The sequence below is a fragment of the Pimephales promelas genome, chromosome 25 (genome assembly GCF_988280905.1).
Source record: "Pimephales promelas chromosome 25, fPimPro1.hap1.1, whole genome shotgun sequence".
Taxonomy (NCBI): domain Eukaryota; kingdom Metazoa; phylum Chordata; class Actinopteri; order Cypriniformes; family Leuciscidae; genus Pimephales; species Pimephales promelas.
In genome coordinates, this window is record NC_142793.1 from 12,891,230 (window position 1) to 12,918,057 (window position 26,828).

A 26,828-nucleotide genomic window follows, 5' to 3' on the forward strand; every position below is an offset into this window, starting at 1 on the left:
ATGATCCCATTTAAATTTACAGAAATACAACATAGACTACATCTTGAGTTTGCATGTATCAGTCTTTCTAATTCCAGTACATTTTTCATTATCACCAGACAAACGAGACCTTCATCCTGTGTGATTGCACCATGGCAAGGTGCATAGAAGACAACGTTATTGAAATTATCCCATTTGAATGCCCTCCACTGCAGAACATTACTTGTGAAAATGGCAAAAAACCTGTGCTTGTGTATGATGAGCATCACTGCTGCCAGTCTTACCAATGTGACTGTGAGTAACTGGTCTTCACAATTTTTATATTCGATTCAGTAATCATTAAAATTAATAGCAATGATGTCCTTCCAAGCCCAATGTGCTTGAACTGTTATGCTTTCATGATTTCAAAGGTGCTTTAAATTTTGAATGTATTTGTTGAAAATGCTTGTTTTTTTCCACCTTGAACATCTAGCGTTTTAAAAGGAAAAATAGTTTTAAAAATCATTTTAAAAGAAAACAATGAAGCTATTCGTTATTGACACATGCTTGCCTTTCACAGGTTACAATGAAAAAGTTGGGTTTTTTTTTTCATTCTTCAAATGTCAACAGTTAATATACACAGTATTGACCAAATTCAGTTAACTTGTTCAGTTCACATATCTGAAGGCTTTTTGTTATTGTTCGTAGGCTTTTGTGAAGGCTGGGGTGACCCGCATTACATCACATTTGATGGACTTTTCTACAGTTATCAAGGAAACTGCACCTATATATTAATGGAGGAAATAAGGCCTAAATACCATTTAAAGATCTACATTGACAATGTCTTCTGTGACCCTATTGAGCATGTATCCTGTCCCAGATCCATTATTGTGTCTTACAACAATCAAGTCATAACACTAACAAATCATAATTTCATTGGAGGTGCAGACCTAGAGGTGAGACTGCCTAGATATGGAATGATGAAACATGTTCTTTTTGTGCATAGCAGTATAAGTGTCCTATGTTTTTCTTGAAATTGTCTCTTGTCCTCACAGGCTGTTAAGGACAATGTTAAGTTAAGACTGCCATATGCTTTTAATGGTGTGAGGGTTATAAGCTCAGGCCTAGACTTGTTCCTGAGTATTCCACAGCTTGGTGTTGATATAACATTTGGAGCCACTGGCTTTGGCATCAACCTGCCATTCCAGCATTTTGGAAACAACACACAAGGTCACTGTGGTAAGTTAGCCCCTGATTTTTAAATGGATGGTGACATTACAAAGTGGATGGTAATGTGGAATGTTTTTATTAATTTTTTTATCTAAATTATTCCAAATAATTCCCACTAAGGAACATGCAACAACAACAGAGCCGATGACTGCATGATCCCTGGAGGGATCTTGGTGAACGACTGTGCATTGATGGCAGATTACTGGCCAGCCAGTGGTGTGAATGGTGAAATTTGCACTCCACCAACTGCATTGCCTACAGTTGGGGGTGATCTTAAACCTACACCTGAGCCATGCCAGGCCCATCCTGAATGCAACCTCCTCAGCAGCGAGTAAGTTGATTCTGTGTTGTGTTTTAACTATAAATTTCAATGAATGGAGCTTACAAAGTTGTATTTACTACTACTGTTTTCCACAGGTTGTTCGAAGCATGCCATTCCCATGTGTCCCCTAACAACTTCTTTTTAGGATGTCAATATGATAGTTGTCATATGAGCAACCCTGCCGTGGTGTGTACCAGTCTGCAGAGCTACGCAAGGGCTTGCTCTGAATTAGGGGTATGCATACACTGGAGGAACTACACTAACCTTTGCAGTAAGTTAAATTTGATATCATATTGTTTCTTTAGATTTTCCAAAACCACAAACAGTTTTTTTTTTTGTGCGTCTGTGGGTTTAAATTCCTTTTTTATATTTTAGACTCAGACTTTTGGACCCAATATTCTTCGAAGCTATGGATGTTCTTTGAGTGTGTTTGTCTTTTCATCCCCAGATATTGAATGTCCAGCAGATAAAGTCTTCAATCCTTGTGGTCCAGCTGAACCACCAAGCTGTGATGATATGTATGCCCATTAATTCAAATCTTTTAATAATTTAGACAGTTTAGTGCTTATTCAGTATTGAGGAACATGGCAGATATGTACTTCACTATTGTCAACATTATTATGCAGTTTAAGTGTAAATAAAGCCTGTTATGCAGATTTGCTCCTAAACATTGGTTAAAATCAATCTCACGTATTTTAATTGCAGTCCTGAACGGAGCACCATTACAGTGCATACAGAGGGCTGCTTCTGTCCTGAGGGAACATTGCTCTTCAACAAGGAGTCAGGAGTCTGTGTGAACAAATGCGGTAAGAAGCCTCTAATTCATATGTGTGTGCGTGCAATAGGCATTCAAACTGAAATGTTAAAAAAACGTGTCTTTTCTGAATCATCCTGCATGTCTTGGTCACTTTTTGAAAACATTTTTTTTGATTTTGTTCTCCCCTTTTTATTTTTAGGATGCCTGGATGCCTCTGGGACACCACGTGAGGTGTGGCGGTGTTTAAAACCATACTCAATATGAGTATTTCATTTCATAGTTTTTAAATGTATTAATTCCAGAATGCATTCCAACAATCTATGATGATCGGATGATAGATCTGGAGAGAGAACTGAGACTTATATTCATCCTTATAATTCATTTAGTTCTGAAAAGTATTCATAAAACAGTGCAACTATATTCGTACCAGTGTTTTTTTTTTTTTGTTTTTTTTTTTGTGATATGCATTTTTATGCATATTAGATTGAAATTTTAGCTTGGCAAAATACTAATGTGAGTACTCTTTATGTGAGTTGCTCTATTTGTTGTAGCTGCCTATAGAATTTCAAATCGGTCACTTATGAGTTTCTATCGCTTGCAAACCAACAAAAATGTACAATTGTGTAGTAGTGACTGATCTTTTATTCCATACTATGTATTATTTTCATCAGAGTTTAACGGATTAATGAAAAGAAAAGAAAAATTGTAGGGTGGGTTCTATCATTAGGTATCAATTGGATTGGATCGATAAAAGCTTGCACTTCATTATGGAAGGGATGAACTGTATGCATGGATAAATCATTTAGGATATAATCTATAACACGCATTTAAAAAAATCAATTGGGTGAATTTATATTTAATGCCATTTTAAAGAATTATCTCCAGGACTTTTAACCGAATCCTCTTGTTTTTTTGTGGCAGTTTGATGAGGTTTTCGAGTACAACTGCGAAGAGTGTGTTTGTGAAAAGGCCAGCAAATCGGTGACCTGTAAGCCCAAGAAGTGTCCTGATGTGAATCCTGTGAGCTGCACTGAGCCCGGCTTTGTGCTAGTCAACGTCACCAATCCCTCCGATCCATGCTGCAACAAACAAGTTTGCAGTAAGACAAGTTTATTTACAGTTTTTAAAGGGGTTTGCTTTAGGGATGCATCGCCTAAGTCTCTTCTACTCTGTTTCTTGATGTAGATTGTGATGTCAACGTTTGCCCACCTTTGGATAAAAAGTGTGGAGTCGGATATGCGCCGGTCCTGGAAGTGCCTATCGGAAAATGCTGTCCAGAAATCAAATGCGGTATCACTATTATTCACACTTCACTTCATTTTTGTGATACTCTTAGGCCTGTTTGTTTTCATTTCAGATGCTGTCTGTATCCCCTTGAAAATCATTCTATAATATAGTTTTATAATCTTTTCGTTTACTTCCTTAGAGCCAAAGAAAGTTTGTGTCCACAAAAACGTAGAGTATCAGGTAACTAAAATGACTCTGATATAACCCTTTTTTAAAAATCTAATATCTCTAGCTCTTTTTTATTTGTTTTAAATACTTATTAATGAAAGTTTTGCACACTCAAATCTCTCCCCTCACTCCCCTCAGCCTGGTACCAACATCCCCGTCATTGACTGTCAGGAATGTAGCTGTACATGGGATGTGGATCCTAAAACACAGTGGTTCAAGATCAAATGTGGATTTGTGCAGTGCGATGAGAAATGTAAACCTGTAAGTTGTTTGACGAGTTTCTGATAGGCTTGTCTCAGGAACGAGTTGAATTTTGTCGACTTCATTTGATGTTTGTATTTCCCAGGGTTATGAATATATTGATACAGGCCATGACTGCTGTGGAAAGTGTGTGCAAACTCACTGCATCATCAACATCAACGGCGTCGAGCATATACTGCAGGTACAGTCAAACGTCAACGTCATCTTGACGTGTGGCTGAAATGGAAAAAAATGCAAATAAATGTTGAAAGAAAAAAATGGTAACACTTTACAATACGGGTGCACTAATATGCATTAATTCATGCTTAACTAATGCACAGATAATCTCATGAAGAACTAAACCATTAATTAATGATTACTGCATCAGCAACTAATAAAGAGTCTATATGATTAATAGATTAAGTAATAAATGAATTGCTATCAATTCAATGTGGCATTGTGTATTAATTCCTTAATAACATATTTTATTAACTAATAGTGTCAATTAATGTGTTAATTACCACAATTAGTCAAAGCTATGCACTTCAACTTCCAGTTGTCTGCTTTAATTAATCATTAGCTAATGACTTGCAAAGGTATCATTATGTTATGACTTTACTTGTTGGGACACATCATTATTAACTAGTCATTTAGTAATTGTAGTTATTTGCACATGAATTTTGCACTAACAATGAAGTAATTATTCATGTATTAATGCATATTAGTGTACCTCTAGAAGTTGAAATACAAGGCTTTATTCTGGTAATTAACATATTCATTAACACTATTAGTTAAAAAAATGAATTATTTTAGAATTAATCCACAATTACATATTTAATTAATAACAATTCATGTATGAACTAATAAATTAACCTTACAGACTCTTAATTAGTTCCTAATGTGGTAATCATTAATAAATAGCTTAAATAATCATTATTTACACATTAATTTAGTATTATCTGTGCATTAGTTAAGCATGAATTAATGCTTATTAGTGCACCCGTCCCGTATTGTAAAGTGTTACCAAAAAAATTGTAACTTATCCTCATGTCAAAAATGATTTTTAGCTCTTGGACACAAAACGAAACCTTTCGTGCTGCTTTTCCCCATACAACAGAATTGAATTGTCCTCAAAAAAACAAAACAAAACCTGAAGCTGGACAAAAAAGCATTATAAAATACGTTTTCTGAATGTGTGTGAGAAACAGCTAAATTTAAGCCATTATTCTCTGAATCTAAATCTAAATGTTTTTGCAATATCCTTTAACTGAATTTGACTTGTTCTCTTTTCCTTTATAGGACGGAGCCAGTTTACCCTCTACAAACCAGGGCTGTGACAGAATCACATGCACTAAAGTTAATGGACAGTTCATCACTGACAAATACACAGTCCAGTGCCCTCCTTTCAATGTTACGAACTGCCAGCCTGTCAGTACTTCTAATATCACACAAACACTCATTTACATGTAATACTGACAAGTCATGGTGATTGAATCACATTGATGACATTCTGCCCTTGTGATTCGCTCTACAGGGTACCGTTCAGCTGTCAGCTGATGGCTGCTGCCATGTTTGTGAGTAATTATAAAAATGAAAACGATTCAATTTTTTGGTGATTTGAGTCAATGCCATAACATGTCCTTGTGCATTCAATTGCCTGTGTTTGTAGGTGTGGACCAAGTTACGGGATGTGGAGTAAAGATTGTTAGCGATTACATAAATCACATGGACTGCCAGTCAGAGAAGAAAATGGACCTGACATTTTGTAGTGGAGACTGTAACAGCTTTAGCAGGTGAGTAGGTTTCTGTTACGAAACCTACAAGCAGCATCCTCACTGAAACAGACATAAGTGACCGATTTGAAATGTTTTACATGTTTTTTTCTCTTTCACACATAGCTACACTGCACCTGGATTGTCCTCCTGTAGCTGTTGCCAGGCCACGCGTTCAAGTAATCGCACAGTGAATCTTGGTTGCGTGAATGGAGACATAATAACCCACTCGTACATCCATGTCGAAGAGTGCTCCTGTAGCAGAACTAACTGTCACATAAACGACGCACTCATTGAAAACAGCCAAAGAAAACGCAGCTTGGGACTTCCGTGAGCAACAGCGGTGAATCATCAAACCCATGCAAAAACGAAATGTCTCTTAAGTATCGTAGTGAAAATTTGTAATCAGAAATTAACTTAAATGGCACATTCTTTAACATTTCTTGCATTTTATCTATAGGTCTCTTCTTTTTTCTGTGCTTGATAAAGGTGTACTCTTTTGCTTGTTTGAAATGAAAATAAATAAAAAAGCATATTAAACTTCAACACACGTGTATTGAGTCTTGCACTAAAACATTTTTTTTTTGTTTATGTGGTTCACATATTTATATATTCCTTCTAGAACAGGACAGATACTGTATATTAAAATTTACAGCATTTGTCATAACCTTGGTGGCACTTGCACCATGATCTACTGTTTGAGCTACAGAATACTATTGAACTAAATGACCAAATAATGTTGTCAGCTTTAAAAATAATTTTTTACTGGTAGTGAAATTGTATAATACTATTAAATTGCTTTGAAATGTTAAGATCATCAAAGCATGTACAATCGAGTGCACAATTGGCGTTGCTGAAATGATCTACTGCTTATATCAGTTTTGTATTTTATAATAGTGTTGATTTATAGTCATTCATGTGACAGTTTGTCCTCTGTCATAGCTTGACAGGCATTTAGGTTTTGCTCTTATCATAAAAAACAACAACAATAGTCTTCAGCTACTGAATCTTAATTTTCCTATCTCGTGGAAAATGAATTGTCTGTATGTTGACTAAAATGGTATGTTTATGCTATGATCGGGGAGTTATCCTGTTGTTGAAAGAGCAGTTTTCACTGTGTGAGATCTTCCTAATTTTCAGCAGTGGATTCAAATTAGCTGGGTTTAGATTACGCCATGATTAGACCTAGGTTCGATTAGGAGAAATACGCTTTTATAAATGTGCCTTAGAAAAAAACTACTGGTGTGCATCTTGAGACAAAATGAGACAATGCCACTGATGTATTTTAAGAAGCTGGGGGTTAATGAAATAATACTAACGGCCATGCGACATACCCAAATTAATGAATAATATTTGACATCCTTAAAGGATTAGTTCACTTTTAAAAAAACTTTTGCTGATAATTTACTCACTCCCATGTCATCCAAGATGTCTTTCTTTCCTCAGTCGAAAAGAAATGAAGGTTTTTGATGAAAACATTCCAGGATTTTTCTCCTTATAATGGACTTCAATGGGAACCAGACAGTCCAAGGTCCAAAAGACAGTTAATAACAGTTTCAGATGCAGCTTCAAATGTCTTTAAACGACACCAGACGATGAATAAGGGTCTTATCATGCGAAACGATCGGTTATTTCAAAACTTATTCCAAAAATGTAACTTTTCTAAGGACAAATGCTAGCCTTGCTCTATTCTGTGAGGCGCGTTTGTAACGTCACGTAATACGTAATTATGTTCAAAAGGTCACGGGAGACATAGCCAGAAGTACAGAGTCAGTGTTTACAAGTTGAACGCATAGGTTGAACGTGAAAACTAACTCAAACGGCGTTTACAAAAAAAGGAATTAAAAGGTAAAACAACGATGTTGGACGATTTTGATTCTGTACTTCCGGCTACGTCGCCCGTGACCTTTTGAACATAATTACGTATTACGCGACGTTACAAACGCGCCTCACAGAATAGAGCAAGGCTAGCATTTGTCCTTAGAAAAGTTACATTTTTGGAATAAGTTTTGAAATAACCGACCATTTCGCATGATGAGACCCTTATTCATCGTCTGGTGTCGTTTAAAGACATTTGAAGCTGCATCTGAAACAGTTATTAACTGTCTTTTGGACCTTGGACTGTCTGGTTCCCATTAAAGTCCATTATATGGAGAAAAATCCTGGAATGTTTTCATCAAAAACCTTAATTTCTATCTTGGATGACATGGGGGTGAGTAAATTATCAGCAAAAGTTTTTTCAAAAGTGAACTACTCCTTTAAGTACTGTTTCTTTCAGCCCATTCTCTGACCATGCTTCATTATCTGACGCTTTAGGCGCCCTTTAGCGTTAGTTAGATGACGCCCTAGGATCGCGTGTACCCTACCCCGGACCTAAACCTAACCGTGTCATGTCATCTAACTGACGCTTTCCTTTAGCGTCAGCTAGATGACGCCGTAGGATCGCGTCATGTAACTAACGCTAAGGGGCGCCTAAATTGAAGCATGGTCAAAGATGACGCCTTGGGGTGAGAATGCGTTGCAGCAGCCAGCCCCGAAACAAGATGTGTATTTTGCACAAGATTAAATAAAAGCATTATAAGCAACAAACTTAAACAGCTGAAGCTGGTTGTTCCAGTCATCTTACAGTGTATTCTGTCAGAAATATTTGTGGCTTTCCAGACAGTACGCCAGTCTGTGGGTTGCTCTGCGACAACGGCTTGTTCAAAACTATTTTTATTTTTAGAGTGAAATATAGACAACATTACTGCATGCCAATATTCTTTCTTATTGCAAAACAGGGTCTCTTAAATGTAAATGCAAATCTCTTGCTAACCCAGAACTAGCAACAGTATAGCTATTTATTGAATAGATAACTGCATCACACTATGTATTTATATATTATAAGTAATTAAATCCCCACCGTCAGAACTCACATCCTTGTTTAGTTTGAGATGATAACAGAGATAAATACGGTTTTGTTAATGAGAAAGGGTTTCTCGCCAAGGTTTGCATTGTTCGCAAATACAGGCTTTGCAAATACAGCTATACTGTATGTTACACATTAATTTGAAAAAGATAGACTACTGTGGAAATGCATTATCCTGGTTCCACCTTCTGATAACAAACCACATTCCTCCAAAGCAAACTGATAGTCATTATAAATAGAAAAGTGCTGACAAACAGCTCACATTAGCTCTTGAGGATGGATGTTTCCACGGGGACTGTGAGGATGTCCCAGAAGTGGATGCTGAGATGGGTCGTCCTATTGGTCAGGCTGCAGTCCGTACAAGCAGGTAAGTAGACTACAACTGAAAAAAAAACAAAAACAAGAAAAGAAAAGCTCAAAATTCTTAAAATGAACTTCCAAAATAAATCTCTGTTTAAAGACTTTATGGGAGATTATGCAGACATGGAAAATCCTATGGACTTTACCTGGCCGCCAACAACAACACCAGGTAAATATTGAATTGTCTTTACATGTATTATACAAGACATATTGATTGCATTGATGCAGATTTGTAATGTACCAAATACATTAACAGATGTCACATTCCACAACAAGTATACCTTAAAACATAAAGTCAATAAAATATATTCAATTATTATGTATCAAATATTTTGGTTTAAATTTATCATCGATGAAATAAAAAAGTTAGAAAAACTGTTCTCTCTGTCTAGGAAAACAAAATATTTTGAGGTAGGCCTATAAAAGTGTGCAGTAATAAAATGTATTTTTGGTCACGCTCCACAATAGTCCAATTCTCACTAGTAATTAAATATTAACTATGAATTTTGCCTCAATAAACTTCATTAGGTAATTAATAGTTTGGTAGTTGTTAAGTTAACTGTAGGTATTGGGTATGATTGTGGGATGTAGAATATGGGCAATGCAGAATAAGGTGCCTAAAACGTCAAATATTGAAGCATGGTCAAAGGTGACGCCTTGGGGTGAGAATGCGTTGGGTATTAATATGCGCTTTATAACTAATTTGTAAGACTAAATCTAAATCGATCCAAAGGCGTGTTTGATCAGAGGCGAAGGTTTCACGCGTGTTCCGTCTTTGCATGGCAAAGGGACTTATAATTAAACGCAATACATTTTTATCTTAAAGTTATAAGATAAAATTATAAAAAGCAAATTATATGGAAGGTATGGGTTACATGTGGACTTCGTGTCAACAGCAGCTGGTAAATATTTCATTTTTTATGTGTGTTAATTAAATAATTAAATAATCAGAATAAAATATCCCATTACACAAATATTATTTAAAACACAGTTTACTATATGTTCATCCCACATTAATTTGTTTCAGTTTGTAAGTGAACAGCATTTATGATAAGTTCAAAAAAGTATCAATTGCACAATTCACAATTAATCATGGAAAACTATTTGAGTAAATGTGTTAAATTCACAGTCCTATTAATTGACATATCAACTGAAAACATTTAGTCCCAGTACTAGTTGAATTTACAAAGAATTATTATAAAATAATAATAATTTTATCTTGATAAATCTTGAATATGTCTAAATAAATATTTAAATTAACCTACACATTATCTTGTAAAATAAATACCTCCACTAATTAATTAGTGATATTAATAACAGCAGAAATCTTAAAAACAAACTCTTCCTCTCATCTTCTTCTTCTTCTTTTTTTTTTTTTTAGTTTTCCCTCCCAACATAAACACTGTGATGGTCACTAAAGGTATGGATGAAGTCTTACTGTTTTTTTTTTGGGGGGGGGGGGTTACAATTGAAACTGCCTTTTAAGTGCTAGTACATATATATATATATATATATATATATTCTCTCTTGGCTTTTGCAGAATCAAATCCTGATCATCAGTCCACGATCTGCAGCACGTGGGGAAATTTCCATTTCAAGACATTCGACGGTCATTTCTTTCAAAAGCCAGACACGTGCAACTACATTCTGGCCGTGATGTGTGACACACCATCTGATTTTAACATCCAAATGCAAAGAGAGACTGTGAATGACTCAATCGTTTTTAGCAAAATCACAATAGATCTAAAGGAGGCAGTCATTAAACTCACCGACAACGACATCACCATGGACGACCAAAAGTGAGTTTATTTTTACTAACTTTTTAACTTTTTACTAACACATCTTTCTTTAGTTGACTGTTTTCTTTTGCAACTTGCTCTAACAGATTGAATAATTCAACCTATAAGAATGGAATAACAGTCGAGTTGAGCACATCAAGTGTTAAGATCTCTAACAAACATGGAGTGACTGTCTTTTGGGAGAAGGACCAATCTTTATTGGTATGCTATTTCTCTGTTCAAATATGCAATTACTGTATAGTAAATTTGTAAACCAGTGTGTCAAAAAAGGCCTGATCTCAGTCCTCTAAAAATCGTATATTTTTATATAATATTCCAGATTGAACTTCCTGAGAAGTACAAAGGTCAGACCTGTGGACTCTGTGGAAACTTCAATGGCAACCAGGCTGATGATTCAGTTGACAATGGTAAAACCACCTCATTATGATAAAATCACCTGCAGTTCTACCAGAAAGACTCCGGAGAATAAATACTGTAACAATAAATACATTTATTGATAGCCCAGATAGCCCAATAAAGTTCTTTAGCATAGATAAAATCACCCATCATAGCTCGCAATCCGAGGGTCCGGACTCTGCATTTCCTGCCTGAAGGCGAAGGCAGGGGCGCAGCCGACGGTCCGACCCCCTGGGAGGTATAGGAAGGGACCATCCTGGTGGTGGTGGGGAGGATGGAGGTAAATGAAAGCGTCAGCATCTGCGAACTCAAACGTGTAAGTACCGATCTTTTATACCGCAAGTATTAGACACGATTGGATAGATGAGAAGGTAATAAGTGACGTAGCAATTGAGTCTTCCTGGCAGAAATTAACGCTACAGCTTCCATTTCAGTAATTCTTATTTTATTGATATCTCTTTTTAATTATTATTTTTTTTTTTACTTTGAAACATGTACAGATGTTTCTGATCTGGCCAAAAGGAAGGTGCCTTCACCTGAATCCTGTGGCGGCGTCAATCTTCCCCCTAATGATCAGTGCGGAAATCAGGTAGCCTATTATGACAAATTAACAGATTTTTGGGCTGTGCTCACATTTCTTGAAAAAAAAAAAAAAAATAGAAACATTTCTTTTAACATTTCTTTTTCATATTCTATTAAATTTGATAATTTACTTCTTTTAAATTGTATAATATTTCAGCATTTTTTCAAATTTGTTGTGGTTGTATATTCTCTTAGTTGAAGGGCCTTTAAAATGCTAAAAAAATCACCAGTGAAGTTCTGTGATTTTTTTTTATTTTTTAAATCTCCTAGACAAGTGTTTGCCAGCAGTATCTCAGCAGTCCAGGGTTTAGCGACTGTTACAATGTGATGAACATGGGTTCATTTAAAGAGGCCTGTGTGAACGACCTGTGTCAATGTTACGGCAATCACGACTGTCTCTGCAACACACTCACGGAGATTTCACGACAGTGCACACATGCTGGAGGAAATCCAGGAACATGGAGGACAGAGCAGCTCTGCCGTGAGTATCAGTTCTGGAAGCTTGAAATAAATTAAATTAATAGATTTGTGACTTAATATGTGTTATTCTGGAGCAGCAAAGACATGTCCTCTAAACATGCAATACCTGGAGTGTGGAAGTCCGTGCAAGAACACCTGCAAAGATCCAACCGCAACTCTAACGTGCAACGAACACTGTGTGGACGGCTGTTTCTGCCCTGAAGGTGAGAAATTATTTACAAAATGCTAGGTGTTTTTTTTGCACCTAAGCATTACCACTTAAGGGGTCTATTTTCAAATGAAGCTTCTCCTTGCAAGAATAACCTTATCATGCTTAAAGTATTACATTAGATGCAAGCAGAGTTTAAGTATCAGAACTGTTTGCCTAAGAAATTTTGCCTACTTTTTGTGAAGGCACCGTTGAGGATGACATTGGTAATAACGGTTGTGTCCCTGTGAACGACTGCCCATGTGAGCACAATGGCAACATATACTCATCAGGAATGTCATACACACAAGCTTGTAAAACATGGTGAGTTGTTTGTAATAGACCACATGCACCAGACCAACCCGATCTCACGACCAATTCGTACGAATTCGACGAGTGATTAAAAAGTGGCTAATTCGTAACAATTCATACGACCTCACTCGTACGAATTAGTACGATTTTGCTAAATCGTACATATTTTACGAATTGGCCAATTTGTCTGAATTCGTACGAATGACCTACCCCTTACCCCGCCCCTAAACCTAACCATCACGTGGGTTTAGACAAATCGTACGAATTCGTACGAGTGAGGTCGTACGAATTAGACATTCATTTTAATCATTCGTCGAATTCGTACAAATTGGTCGCGAGAGACCAGACAGTCCTGACATTTGACAGAACATACACATGCTAACACTGCTGTCATACTGTCTCAGTGTGTGTGCGGCTGGATATTGGAGCTGCACGGATCTGGAATGTCCCGGAATCTGCTCTGTTGTGGGAGGGTCTCACATCACCACTTACGATGGAAAAAGATTTTCTTTTAATGGGAACTGTGACTACATCCTCACTAAGGTCTGCGACTCTCATTAAAGCAAATGCACCTCAACCTGAACTAAAAGAGACCAACCTGAAAAACTCAATTTTTTTAAATTACGAATTTTATTATTTTGTTTGTTTGATTTCAGCACTCTAGTGACAGTGATATTGCTGTCGTGGGAAATCTGGCAGTGTGTGGTCCGGGCCGAACAGACACGTGTCTAAATTCAGTGACCCTTGTCATCTCAAAGACCACTGTAAGTAATGTTTAATATTCATGTATTTATTCATTCTTATATAACTCATAACTAATGAAATAATCTTTTAATCTTAAAATTTTAAAATTATCAACAGAATCAACCAAAATTATTCTAATTTAAGAGGGTTTTGAACTAACTATTTGCAAGGGAAAACAGAAAATCACTGCTAGAGAAAACAAGCGTTTGTATATTTGAACTTTTGACTTAGAACATAATACACTGAAAGAAATTATATGATCAACATGACAACATATGTTTTTGCTTTAGCTCATCAAAATAAGTCCCATATTATGCCCATTTTCACAAGATGTAAAATTAGTCTCTGATGTCCCAGAATGTGTATGTGAAATTTCAGCTCAAAATACCCAACAGATCATTTTTTACAGCATGTTTACATTGCCATTTTTTGGAGCTCAGAAAAACACGCTTTTATAGCGTGTGCCCTTTAAATGCAAATGCAGGACAGGGGGCGGAGCTTCATGAGCTCACTCAGTCTCTCAGGACAATTTCATCTCACGGAATGATGATAATATCAAAAACTCTCTAACTGTGTTCATTTCGAGTCGGACAGTAATGCCTACAGAGTGCTGTATAGAGATGGAACAGGTATAGTTTAGTAGTTTAATTACGGTTATTATAACGTATTTGTCATCTGCTTGTATGTATCAATTATAAATAGCCTACAAGTCTGCTGTTTCGGACCAGGCCCGAATGATGATCAAACGTATACTGATGAGTTTAATAAAGTTTATTGTAAATCACAAAAAAGATGAAGCGTCAGTTTTACTTCAGAAAATCACCATAAGAGCTGAGTAAACACAGTAAGTTGTAAGAAGTGCACGAGTTGAGGGAGTTGAGGGAGCATTCCTGTGGGCGGACGTTAGTCAAAAAACTGTTCTACCGACGTCATTAAAGAAGGAAGTAGAGGGATGTAGTCCAAACGGGCCGTTCGATGTAGGCTTCTTCTGTTAAATAAAATATCTCGCTTGGCATTGAACTTTGAGCTTTATAATGTTACAGATATTATTTATACTCTGACATCAACATTACACACTAACTAAAGTTTGAAACATGGGATCACAAAGAACGGGACCTTTAAGCAATTTTTTAAGTCAGTTTAATTTAATTTAAGTTGAAATGTTGAAATGATTGTGTAGGAGCCATTCTAATGCAATTATAGTTTTGTCCACTAGGGGCACTCTGACATTGATACATGAAGACCACATGGGTAATAATGAGATACAGGTGTATTGGTAGTGGGGAAGCACACAGTTTTTTGACCGTGTTAAGCCATGTTCTATGTGGAATACCATGCTGACCATGTTTAAGTTTGTTTGTGTTGGATTGAGTTTAATGGTGCTTAACCATGCTCGCTGATAAAGAGTGATATTCAAGGACAAATGGAATATGGACAATGTGTGTGCGCTGTATCTGCAAGGTATGGATTAGTATGTTTGAACAACAAAGAATGAAACAGCACAAGAAGCTAATTGGAAGCAACATGTATCAATACGACAATTCACCATGACGTCACAACAATAATAGACGTTCTTCCGGGTGGCAAAAGCCGAAGCTTCCCTATGGCAACACTAGTAAATTGCATGGAGGGAGACACACCGCCGGCAGAAGCCTAATCTACATATCAACAGTTGATTCAAGAACAGACGTGGTGGAAATTCAGACATAGTTAACATGATCATTAAAGCTTAGATTCTTTGATCTAGAGACGTGCACTCCCAACGCACTAGACCGCGGCGCGGGACTAGATCTGATGGCAGAGTGCGGGCGGTAATGCACTCTGTGTGTGCGGATTGCAGGAGAATAAAACGATTCGCGGGACTCCCGCAAACTAGAAATATCTATGAATAAAACAAATAAAAACTAATACATTTGTATTCATCTGTTGCAGAAAAGCAACAAGAAACACTAAAACAAAATAGAAATGACTTACATGGCAGAGTTTCTTTTTATAACGTGACTGCAGCGATGAGCGATGTAGCCAATCACAGACATGTGTTGATTTATTGAACGCATTGGCCAATCAGAAGCATTTACGATGAAGAAGCATTTACTCACCGCTCAAAAGAAAGTAACATAGAAAGTAATAGAAATAACTAAGTTAGTTGAGAACGTCAGTAATATAATGACCCACGTATTAAAATGGTTGGGTTTAAATCGGGCTCAGGCTCATAATTAGAAGACGACATGCACTTTTGACGACGTCCACTCGCTTTAACCTCCTCACCCACAGGTTCTGCTGGATAGATTTACTTTTTTCTGAAGGAAATCGATAAAAAAACCCTACACCTTTTGCTGTATATCTGGTGGCGCAACCCCAAACACAACATATTTTCGCCATAGATTCAACTTTGATCAACAACAATGATTTTAACTGTGTAACTGTTCAGTTGCCGACTGGATCTCTTCAGTTAGTCAATGGAAGCCGCTCGCGTTCTGCCACCCGGAAGTATCGCGGTGCCTATTGTTTACAAACATTCTGAAATGCCCTATTAGAGCACAAGAAATAAAGACATTGTTGCATCTTATATCTGAGTTCATGGAGTTTATACGAGTTAATTACTTGCTCACTCCTATTGCCAATACCACAGCGGCTTAATGGAAAGCTGTTACAGATTGTACTTAAAAATATAGGGCAGCCAGCAACTAAATAATTGAATGGAATTTTTTTTAACCCAAAAATAAAAATCCATTTACTCACACTCACATTGTTGAATACCCATACAAGTTTTTGAAGAATGTATTGGTTGCTTGTAGTAGTAGTGAAGTTTACCTGATTTATTCTTTGAATTTTTCTTTTGAGTCATTCTTTATTCGGATCACAGACCAGTCTGAATGAATCATTAATGAACTAGAATGGTTTAGTGGCATTAATTGCACTGTGGTTTGATCACAGCCATTAACAGCTGTCATTTCAGTGACTTAATTTCACTGAAGAAATTTTCACTTAATTTCACTAATTTCAGTGACTGTCATTTCAGTGACAATGACTTAAATTTCAGTCAGTTTCAGTTTGTTTCTCACAAACATTTACAAAGTTGTAGTGCACAAGTCAAATTATTATTATTTTTTTTAAAACAGATACATTTATGGTTCTTTTGCATCGCATTTTAAAGCTTGAAATCTTGCTTGAAAAATGGGAAAATTGTGAAAATTTGTGTCCTGAGGAAGTCAATCAGTCAATCGTATTGGTTTGGCACAAGGACGACACAAGGATGATATGATGACAGAATTATCCTTTTTGGTGAACTATTTTTGTTTAACTTCATACTAGAATGCAATCTTGTGTGCTTATTTATTGTACATTTTATTTTAGTAATCTGGATTTTTTTTCTTTTAATTTATTAATTATATTCACAGTAAAACAATAGAACTACAATTTCTTTTTTTGCTTTTTTACTTTCAAAACAGATTAGTTTTTCCTCCAGTGGATCCGTTATACTGAATGGACGTCGATATCTGCTGCCTGTCCTTGAAGGTGGGTTGCCCCCAGCATACACTTAATAGCGATCTTTCCTATCTCGTGTCATGATGTGTATTGTGTATTTGGCTCATGCAATTAATGTTTCGCGTTTCAGAAAATGTAACAGAATATACGTTAAGGGAACATAGTGAGCATTATGCTCTCTGGTTTTTGCGGTGCATTGTGTGATTTTTTTTAGGGAGCGAACGTTTCAGTACACTGGAAGGATTTTGGGATTGAGACAGTGCCCTGACTACTGAACTAAGGAGCTGATTGAGATGCAAAACTCTTTTGTGCCTTGTTTTATTTCTTACCCACCCATTTTGTTGTCCCATGCAGGTCCTGTGAGCATCTTCCAGCCCTCTTCCTTCTTCATTATTGCTGATATGAAGAGTCTTCGTCTAGAGATCCAGTTGGCTCCAGTCATGCAGTTGTATATTGTCGCCAGCACTGAAGAGAAAGGAAAAATGAGCGGTTAGTAAAGAAGACAGCAAATCATTTTGTAATTTTGATTGTAATGACCCCACTAATGTTAATAATAACTCTACCCTCTGCACATATATTTTAGGAAAAGACTTGTATACAAATAATCAAATAAAAAGAGTGTTATGACTGTCTCTAACTTCTTTTAATTCTACACCTTGCTCCTCTCAGGTCTGTGTGGCAACTATAACGACGTCCAAGAAGACGACTTTAAAACGGAATCAGGCATTACGGAGGGCACACCAACAACATTTGTCAATTTATGGACGAAAAACTTGTACAGTTGTACAGATGTCAAAAACACATTTTTCCCAGAAAATCCCTGCAGCTTGATTTCAGAGACAGGTACTCAGTTTTATAAACATTATACAACATTAATACAACATGCACTGATAAAAGGATTTTGGGAGAACATAAAAATAGTTCATAGTATAAATAGAGGCTTTGTTTTCCCCTTCCTGATATTTTTAATCCATGTTATTTGGGATACTAGAGGACAAGGACAGGATAGGGTTAAAATTCAACTGTACTGAATGTTTTTATCCACTTTTTTTTTTTTTAGAGAAAATAGCTAAAGAATGGTGTTCCCGTCTCACAAACCCAAACGGAGTCTTTTCCCCATGTCATTCGGAAATATGTCCTGAGATTTACTACCAAGTGAGTCTTTTTGAACTAAACAGATGCAGCATGGTGCACAAATTTACAGAGCCCTCTTTATTAATGTAATTTGGGTTTCATCCTCTGCAGTGGTGCGTCTTTGACACATGCAAGTGTGCAGATATTAGGAAGTGTATGTGTGCGGCCGTGTCCACGTATGCCCACGCATGTGCTGCCAAAGGAGTCATTCTCCAGGGCTGGATGGATTCAGACCCCTGTGGTGAGAACTTCATGTGTTTGTCTGTTTATATGTATGGCATGAGATGTAAATGTGAATGCGAGTATTATATTATTAACATGCATGATTTTGATTTTGCATGAAATTAAACAATGAATCATAACAAAAGTGTGCTAATCTGTCTGGACAGTGACTGAGTGTCCAGGAAACATGAAGTACTCTTACGGAGTGACCAGCTGTGGAAGCAGCTGCCGCTCTCTCAGTGTACACGATAACACCTGCCAAGGGTCCTTCACACCTGTAGATGGCTGTGTCTGTCCTGATGGAACATACCTCAATGAAGCCGGCAGCTGTGTACATGCAGACCAGTGTCCTTGTTACTATGGTGACAAGGTCATAGACACATCAGGAATATTCTACAATAATGGTGTTAAATGGTAAAAATAGTAGTTAAACATGCTCCATTATTGACTTGTTCATTATTGATAAAAATCCTGTTGTTACTCTTGAGGTTCACATGATGTAACATGATGTTGTCATGTTACAGCAAATGTAACCATGGAAAATTGAACTGCTCCAGCCAAGCAGGTGAGCCGAAGATAACCTCTTCAGCAATACCATCTGCCAAATTCAAACTTAAGACATTACTGAGATACAGCAACATTGGTATGACGTCTGCAAGTTTTCTGCTCCTCATCCATGTGCTATTCTGATTTAGACTGTGTAGATCCAATGGTCTTCTTCAACTGCACAAATCCTGGAACAAGAGGGACAGAGTGTCAGAGGACGTGTGAGAAACAAGACCTAAACAATTGTGTGAGTTAGAAAGGATGAGAACACGTGAATAATAGGATGAAAAGAATAATATATACATTGCTATAGGGACATAATATTGTACTAATGCTGGTCCTTCTTTGGTTTGTTTTGCCTATAGGTGAGCACAGGGTGTGTATCAGGGTGTATGTGTCGAGATGGCCTTCTGGCTGATGGCAAAGGTGGGTGTGTGGAGAGGGAAAAATGCACCTGTGTCCATAATGGACTCACCTATTCACCTGGAAAGAAAGTTCAAGAGGACTGTAACACCTGGTGAGCCAGACACCCAATCATCATTTAGATAAACCATGTTGTTTTAGAGTATTGATACCAATAATGATAATTGTTTATTGAATGTTTAATAATAACGTTTAATATTTTAGCACGTGCATAAACGGGATGTGGAGTTGTACAGATAAAGAGTGTTACGGCACCTGTACCATCTACGGTGACGGTCATTTCAAGACTTTTGATGGCAGGAAATATTCCTTCCATGGAGACTGTAAACACACCTTAGCCCACGTATGTTTTTCCTTATCTGTGTCTCTCAGTGGTGGATAGCAACTAAGTATTTTTACTTTGTTACTGTAGTCAAATTAAGTAAATTTTCAAGTATCTGTACTTATTTTAGAGTAGAGCCTTTATTTCATTGCATGCCGAAGCAAAATAGTAATATGTGTAAGGAATAATTGACTCCGGGCTGTTGAATTATTAGAAAGTAATGGGTGGGTGTGCGTGATATCATATCACCCCATTTTGCAATTCAAATTTTATTTCGATTGACGTATAAAAACGTGAGTTTTTAATTATGCGTGCATATAATTATTATATGATAATAACTACTATTCATTTTGTGTTTAATCATTTATAATTTGTTATATATAATTAAGGAAGGTTGGAAGTGAAAATCGCCTTATATTTAGGTGTGCATAATTATTAAGCAGGTTTTCTTTTACAGGTAAAATTGGCTAAAAAAAAGAGATTTAACTCATTCTAAAAAGTCAAAATTTGATAAATGCTCATGAGAAGAATGCAATACTAATGCAATACTAGAAATGGCTACATTAGGCATGACCAATGGACAGCGCTCACTGGTCCTTCTGGAGACTCCATAGATTGCCGTTCTGGAAAATGGTGGACGGTTTCACACCGAATTCTTCACTTTAATTCCCTTTTTTTTAGTTATTTAGTTAGTTAGTTAATGTGTCTTATCTTCTTGCCCTGTTCTTGTATGACCCTGCCGAACTAACAAGTGTTTTGCTGTCCATTGGTCATTCATAATTTCTAGTCTTGTATTAGCATTGCAGTCTTATGAGCATTTAATTATTTTTGAATTTTCAGTGTGAGTTAAATGTCTTTTTTGGCCCATTTTACCTGTAAAAGAAAACCAGCATAATACAGTAATTATACATTATCCCTTACAATTATATATCACTTATAAACGATTAAAGAAAAATGATTTTAAATGTGCTCTAGAATTTTTTTTTTTAACTTGAAACTTAAACTTGAATTTGATTATTCCTATCCATTTCCTTGCGAATGGCATCAGGATAAATCTCTGGTGCCGTAAATTGCTGCCATGGTTTTTGATTGATTTTGTCGCATCTTGTTGTAGCACGTCATTTCTGGTGTGGACAGATAAATTGCTCGTCGCTAGAATCTTAACGCATTTTAGCGCCTGGTTAGGACACAATGTGATACTCTAATGAGAGTTAATTGACATGTAGTCCTAGTCGCAAAGTTACTTATAGCCAAAGAATGTTCAAAAGGCACCAATTAAATAAAGTATTACCCAACTGTTTAGTGAATTTACCCCTTTATGTCAACTTTTTCACTCCCTGACATGTTCTTGTGTGTAACCGCTTTAGGATTATTGCAATATGGACCAGACTCCAACCTTCCGCCTTGTCATAGAGAACACACTCTGTTTGACCACCGACACCATCTGCAAGTCAATCAGTCTCTCCTTTGGGGTGAGTTTATTTCATAGCTCATACTGAGCAGGAAAGTATTAGAAAATGTGTAAAAATGTGCAATATACAACAAAATCACAAACGTGTATCATTTATATAATGAGGATAGATATTTTTTTTAATTTTAAATGCAAAATCTGTACATATTTTTTTGTCCTTTGTGATAATGTCATTAGAGAAATATATCCAATTACCTATATCAGATTTATGGAGAATGTTTTGATCTCACTATTCAAATCCTGCAGCGATACGAGATACTATTATCAGAGGATGGAGTAAAAGTTGTTGAAAGCAATGGCACAGATTACCAATATCAGATCCGTTCTGCTGGGATATATATTGTCACAGAGGTCGAAGGTCTTTTAAACTTAATCTGGGACAATAAAACAAGCCTGATGCTCCAACTCCATCCTAAATTAAAGGTATGCATTCCTTAAAGGTACAGCCATTCAGACACAAACACACAGGTAAAACTACTATCTTTATTCAATTACTCACCTAAACATCTGTATGATCTCTGTGGCAGGGCAAGGTGTGTGGGCTGTGTGGAAACTTTGATGGCAATGCGAATAATGACTTTATGAAGCACAATGGAGAAGAGGTGACCGATCCTGTGGAATTTGGAAATAGCTGGAAGGTGGATACCAATTGCCTAGATGTGACAAACACAATCGACCTTTGTGAAAAAAATCCACATCGGAAAGCCTGGGCTGAAAAACGATGCAGCATCATTAATAACAAAGTCTTTGAAGAATGTAATGCATCTGTAAGTATCAGTATAAACTATGAATATTATAGGATAAAGGTGATTTGTTTAAGGTTTGTTATTTTTTCAATGTTGAAATAAACAATTTGACATATGACTTGAAATCAATTATTATTTTTACAATTGCATTTTCTGATTCTAGTGGCACAGAAAATAATTATCTTATATTACGTAATTTTATTTAATTGAATTAGTTCTACTAACAGTAACCTCTTGAGCAAGTAGAATCAAAAACTTTCGCTAATCTTCTGCCATGAGGAACTTAATGGAAGCTGTAAAATATTTTGTCTTTCTGTCTCTAGGTGGCCCCTGGCCCATACTATGATGCCTGTGTAAGGGACACCTGTGCATGTGACAGCAGTGACTGTGATTGTTTCTGTACTGCAGTGGCAGCTTATGCTGCTGAATGCCGTAAAAAAGAGGTTTGTGTGACATGGCGGAGTCCAGACATTTGCCGTAAGTCATTTTCTGAAAATAAATTACATTTCTGGTCACTTTTATTTATAAACTTTAATTGCACAGTGTCATAGAACTTAGTTTTTATTGTCATAGTGCTCACTGAAATGTTTGTTTTTGCAGCTGTATTCTGTGGATATTATGACCCCGATAATGAATGTGAGTGGCACTATAAATCCTGTGGACCAACTTGCATAAAAACCTGCAGAAACCCCTCAGGAACCTGCTCTGATCAAATTCCTCCTCTTGAAGGTTATATTGATTTGCTTATTCTAAGAACGTATTTTACAGTATATAAATGTCCAACAGCAGAGGATTTTTTTTACTTGCACAATTAGCAAGAAATAAGGCTGTGATGAGAGCAAAATACATGAGAATGTATTTAAAAAAATAGAAAATACCTCAGTTTTAAATAGATTTAAATAAAATACAAAATACTATGGGGAAAATATGTTAAAATACAAATGATATTTTGCATCTCGACAATACACAAAATGCATGTAAAATTTGCCATACAATGAAATATCAGTATTGGAGTTCTGAATGCAACTCAGCCTTGCTCTACCCTTCCCCTGCCCAGTAGGAAATTACAAACTAATTGTAATTGCAATTTTTCCAATGATCGCTTGTGACCTCACTAATGATAGATAGACTAGCTCGCTAGTTACCAGCTGGCTGATGGCTAGTTTTGATTTCCTCATTGTTGATAAGAATTGCACTGTGAAGGAGTATCCTTGCTAACTTAATATTTTAAAGGAAGCACCGCTCTCGCGTGACTCTCTTTGCGGGGGATGGGAGCGAGGTGTCTGCGCAATGCGGTTTGGGTCCCGCGGCTGCCAAGGCAAAAAATTGGGTTGTAGGGATTACAGATGGAGCTTCCAGAGTAATTTGAGACAGGTATAGAGCATCACAGTCCCACCCACAGCCCGAGAGAGCATTGGTGCCGGAAGTAAATTTCCCATTAATTTCTCCCATTGACATTTTGTAAAATCCATATCTAAAGAGTATTAGAGCATCTCTGAGGATAACCAGCTATGGCTGAACTCATAAGCATACAACATACCATTTTGAGTGAAAAAACGAAGAGAAAATCCAAAAAAAGTCAAGGGTACAAGCCAGTGTACTTATTTTCATTTCCGAGCAAAGGAACTACTCCTCCCATAAACCACCGCGCCTCACTAAAGTCGACTGAAGCCACCGTAAAAGAGCCTTTTGAGTGACTTCCAAATCTGACGACGGCCACGTGAACTTTTTCCTCCAGTGAATTTTATATAGTGAATGTGCAGGGAAACTCATTTTCCTCGATTTACTGAAGCAAACGCATTTGCAGCTCCACATGCTAAAACATTGAGCATCTGGCTCGCTCATAGGCTGTGCTGCGCAACTGCACATCCAATGGCGCGAGGGCGTCTCAGAGGTGCGACCAATGAACTTAGCCCTACGTCATTTCACGATCTTCAGTACCTTCGCGGGGTTTCAGACACGTGACACGACTTCCACCAATCAGATGCATCACTGTGGGATTGTTCAGGATTGTGGGTAATGAAGTATTTATCCAATACATCGCGAATTAAAGGCATTTATCTTAAAACAAGGTTAGTGCCGCATGAACTTTTGGCATTTATATGAGCATATACAATCACTTAGTACAGCCGTAGCTGGTTTTAAGTCTACCATGTATGGTTACGTTTTTATGACTTGTATCTCAAATGTCAATGGAGAAATTGTATTGAATTTTTACTTCCGGCACCAGCTGTGGGCGAGACTTTGATGCACTATACCCCTCTCTCGGGCTTCACCCTCTAGCTCTGGCCAAGAGCATGTTATTATCACAACTGACTCCATGTCTCTTTGGACTGGATGACATAGGGGGCATGCTTAAAGCCGGCAATGCGCTTCCCTGGAGGATCGGTGGTAGAAGTCTTTCAGTTCCTTTTTTTAAGGTGACGCCCAGGGAAACGGTAACTGACAGGGAAAGTGGCCTTTATCGCTATTGGTATCCCACTTACTAATTTGTTTCACCATCCAGCATTTTAGTTCAGAGGCAATAGTGTATAGGCATGTCGGCACACTTGCCTGGTGGTCTGGGAGGAAAGGAGTAAGACCACGAGATGGGGTAGAGTTGCTACTGGTTTGAGTTGCTTCTTTGCACCTTTCAAGCTTATAGGCTGGAAGTTTTTCCTGGCTGGATCTACTGAAGGACTTTTGCTATTATCCTCCAAGGAGGACTGAGGGTTAGAGCAGGTAGTTGATAGAGCAGATGGATTAAGAACTAAAAAAGCACATCCCTCACTCTCTTGTTGTAGCCTCTCCTAGTTCTTTGAAACTGGACGTTGAAGTACATGCTCCACTCAGTTGGGTTGCTTTAAAAGAGCTTTACAATTTGGGACGGCTGATGTTGTGCAGTAATAGTCTGCTGTCTTCCAGAGGCCAGGTTTGTGAGTGAACTGTAGGAGGATCGGGAGTTGACTAGAAGCTAATAATTAATTAAATCACAAAATGTAAGATTAAAAAAAATAAACAGGGCTGCACATGAATCAAAATAAAGTTGAAATCATAATATGGCTTAGTGTGATTAACGTTCTGTAATGGTGGCGTTGGGGTGAGGCAGAGAGAGAATCCAAGTGCATGCACAACTTTAATAACAAAAGACAAAAACACAGATAATGCAGACCAGGGAACAGGCAATAGTCCATATGGGGAAACAGCGACAATTCAAGGAACAACCGGCCGAAACAATATGAATACAATCAAACAATGACTAACCAAACATGGCTTAAACCAAAGGGCTTAAATACACAAAGAAATCAGTGATGATTTAATACGGGTAATAAAAATCAATCAGACACAGGAAGGAAAAGAAATATTTTAGCAAAGATGTAATGAATTTGATCGCTATTCAAATTTCCAATACATAAGCAGAATATAAAGAATAAACTTTGATGCACTTCTGATGTGTGAGATGTGGTTTTCTGAAACTTAAGAATGCAAGTCACATGCTTCGCTTTTTATCTTGAGGGAACATGTCGTGGAGGAGGCTTCATAGAGAGCTATTAGTGTTGTTGGATATCGTTTTATTAAATGCAGCACGAAGAAACACAATAGATGCTTTGATATTATGCGTTTTATTAGACAGTCAAGCAACTGTTTGAATACATTTATCGACAGAAAAATAATCCTTGTTATACACCTCAACACAGTCTTATTGTTTGAATCTCGTTTACTTGATACAGAGACAACACTATCTTGTGGCTAATATAGCATAATCAGGTGAAGCTTTATTTATTGTAAAAATATTAGAGCATCTTCTCCATCATTCAATATATTTTAAAATTAATTGCATCCCATTTAGCAACACAAGTCATCCAGCTATTTTAATATAATATTGATCTTGCTTAAAGCTCATAGCAGTCATGAAGCAAACGCACAATGAAACATTATGACATAACTTTCATCACACTCTAATATATTTACTATGATTGTTTTAACCATGTAAAACAGTGCTGCGTAACCCCACATACACATGAATCAGAGAGGCTGAAGTGTCCGACTGCAGCATATAGGCATAATAAAAGCTCCTCTGCTCTCTACGCACCTTGAGACTAGGCTTTCATGATAGTCGGTGTTACTGGTATTACCAGTGTTCAGAAGCAACACCGGTTACATATCTTGCACTTTTTTTTATAAAATCATTTAGCTCATTTAGAGATCAGAAACTATTAAACTGAACATGTCTGCTTAATGAATCGTGAGCTGAATGAGAGTTGCCGCACAGATCAGCAACAGCCTATTTAAGTGAATTTGTCATTGCACTGTTTTGTTGTTGTGTTTTTCATTAAGAATAATAGGCTAATGAACTAACCGTTCAAGTAATCCGTCCCGAATTGGCGCTAATTTGAAAACGAATCTAAAATATGCTCTGCCACACGTGTCAACGGCCGTGGAGTGAGCAGAACAAACATTTTAGGTTTGCCTTTTAAATTAGCGATTTAAAAGCCCCCGCCGGTGATGTCGGTATTACCAGTGTTGTCACACATCGATTAACCGGTGGGAAAACATCCTCACCGTCACATCCCTACTCGAGACCTGTGTGTCGCAAATAGGTCTCTTAAAAAAGGTGTCCCTTAACAATCGCTCCAGCAGCCTCGTTCTGCTCCCACGGCTCTCACCTTGCTTTATACCACAGTAACGTTACTAAAACCTTAATATAGCTCATGCATGAACATGATTTCCAGAGTCCCGTCGGATTGTCTAGCTTTCCGGCAGTGGAGGTGAAGATGACAAGCTCATCCATGCGTCTTCAAACTTTGACTTTGTTTTGAATAAGCACCACTAGCGACAAAACTTACATACTGTACTGTGACTTTGATAATTAATGTTTACTAATTTCATTAACCTTTATTATAATTTATATAGATTTGTTAAAATTAGATTAGATAGATTATAGATAGTTGTTGCAACCAGTGCTTGAAGTGGGAAAAAAAGGTGCCGGTAGC

The 26,828-nt window shown here is 37.1% G+C and overlaps 2 protein-coding genes across 2 annotated transcripts in view; both read left to right on the top strand.

Annotated features, from left to right (window-relative positions):
* The first annotated feature begins 102 nt into the window (after positions 1-102).
* LOC120475398 (intestinal mucin-like protein) lies at positions 103-6,280 on the top strand. The gene is made up of 17 exons (XM_089128012.1): positions 103-273; positions 667-914; positions 1,014-1,197; positions 1,309-1,519; positions 1,606-1,781; positions 1,959-2,028; positions 2,216-2,316; positions 2,467-2,498; positions 3,189-3,366; positions 3,453-3,557; positions 3,694-3,734; positions 3,861-3,983; positions 4,069-4,164; positions 5,262-5,390; positions 5,497-5,536; positions 5,632-5,755; positions 5,861-6,280. Exons 1-17 carry the CDS (start codon positions 132-134, stop codon positions 6,066-6,068), a joined length of 2,208 nt encoding a protein of 735 aa, XP_088984138.1. The 5' UTR covers positions 103-131; the 3' UTR covers positions 6,069-6,280.
* A 2,619-nt stretch (positions 6,281-8,899) lies between these two features.
* Positions 8,900-26,828, top strand: part of LOC120475392 (uncharacterized) — a 35,921-nt gene continuing 17,992 nt past the window's right edge. Inside the window, exons 1-27 of the mRNA XM_089128011.1 lie at positions 8,900-9,009; positions 9,103-9,171; positions 10,384-10,422; positions 10,543-10,801; positions 10,888-11,002; positions 11,121-11,208; positions 11,698-11,786; positions 12,050-12,260; positions 12,337-12,462; positions 12,653-12,770; positions 13,163-13,301; positions 13,415-13,522; positions 16,955-17,021; positions 17,346-17,480; positions 17,661-17,834; positions 18,052-18,146; positions 18,237-18,366; positions 18,515-18,761; positions 18,872-18,912; positions 19,043-19,140; positions 19,259-19,410; positions 19,521-19,659; positions 21,006-21,110; positions 21,356-21,532; positions 21,637-21,876; positions 22,179-22,332; positions 22,456-22,584. Coding sequence (XP_088984137.1) covers positions 8,919-9,009; positions 9,103-9,171; positions 10,384-10,422; positions 10,543-10,801; positions 10,888-11,002; positions 11,121-11,208; positions 11,698-11,786; positions 12,050-12,260; positions 12,337-12,462; positions 12,653-12,770; positions 13,163-13,301; positions 13,415-13,522; positions 16,955-17,021; positions 17,346-17,480; positions 17,661-17,834; positions 18,052-18,146; positions 18,237-18,366; positions 18,515-18,761; positions 18,872-18,912; positions 19,043-19,140; positions 19,259-19,410; positions 19,521-19,659; positions 21,006-21,110; positions 21,356-21,532; positions 21,637-21,876; positions 22,179-22,332; positions 22,456-22,584 — 3,535 coding nt within the window. The 5' untranslated portion in view covers positions 8,900-8,918. The remainder of the gene's footprint in view (positions 9,010-9,102; positions 9,172-10,383; positions 10,423-10,542; positions 10,802-10,887; positions 11,003-11,120; positions 11,209-11,697; positions 11,787-12,049; positions 12,261-12,336; positions 12,463-12,652; positions 12,771-13,162; positions 13,302-13,414; positions 13,523-16,954; positions 17,022-17,345; positions 17,481-17,660; positions 17,835-18,051; positions 18,147-18,236; positions 18,367-18,514; positions 18,762-18,871; positions 18,913-19,042; positions 19,141-19,258; positions 19,411-19,520; positions 19,660-21,005; positions 21,111-21,355; positions 21,533-21,636; positions 21,877-22,178; positions 22,333-22,455; positions 22,585-26,828) is intronic.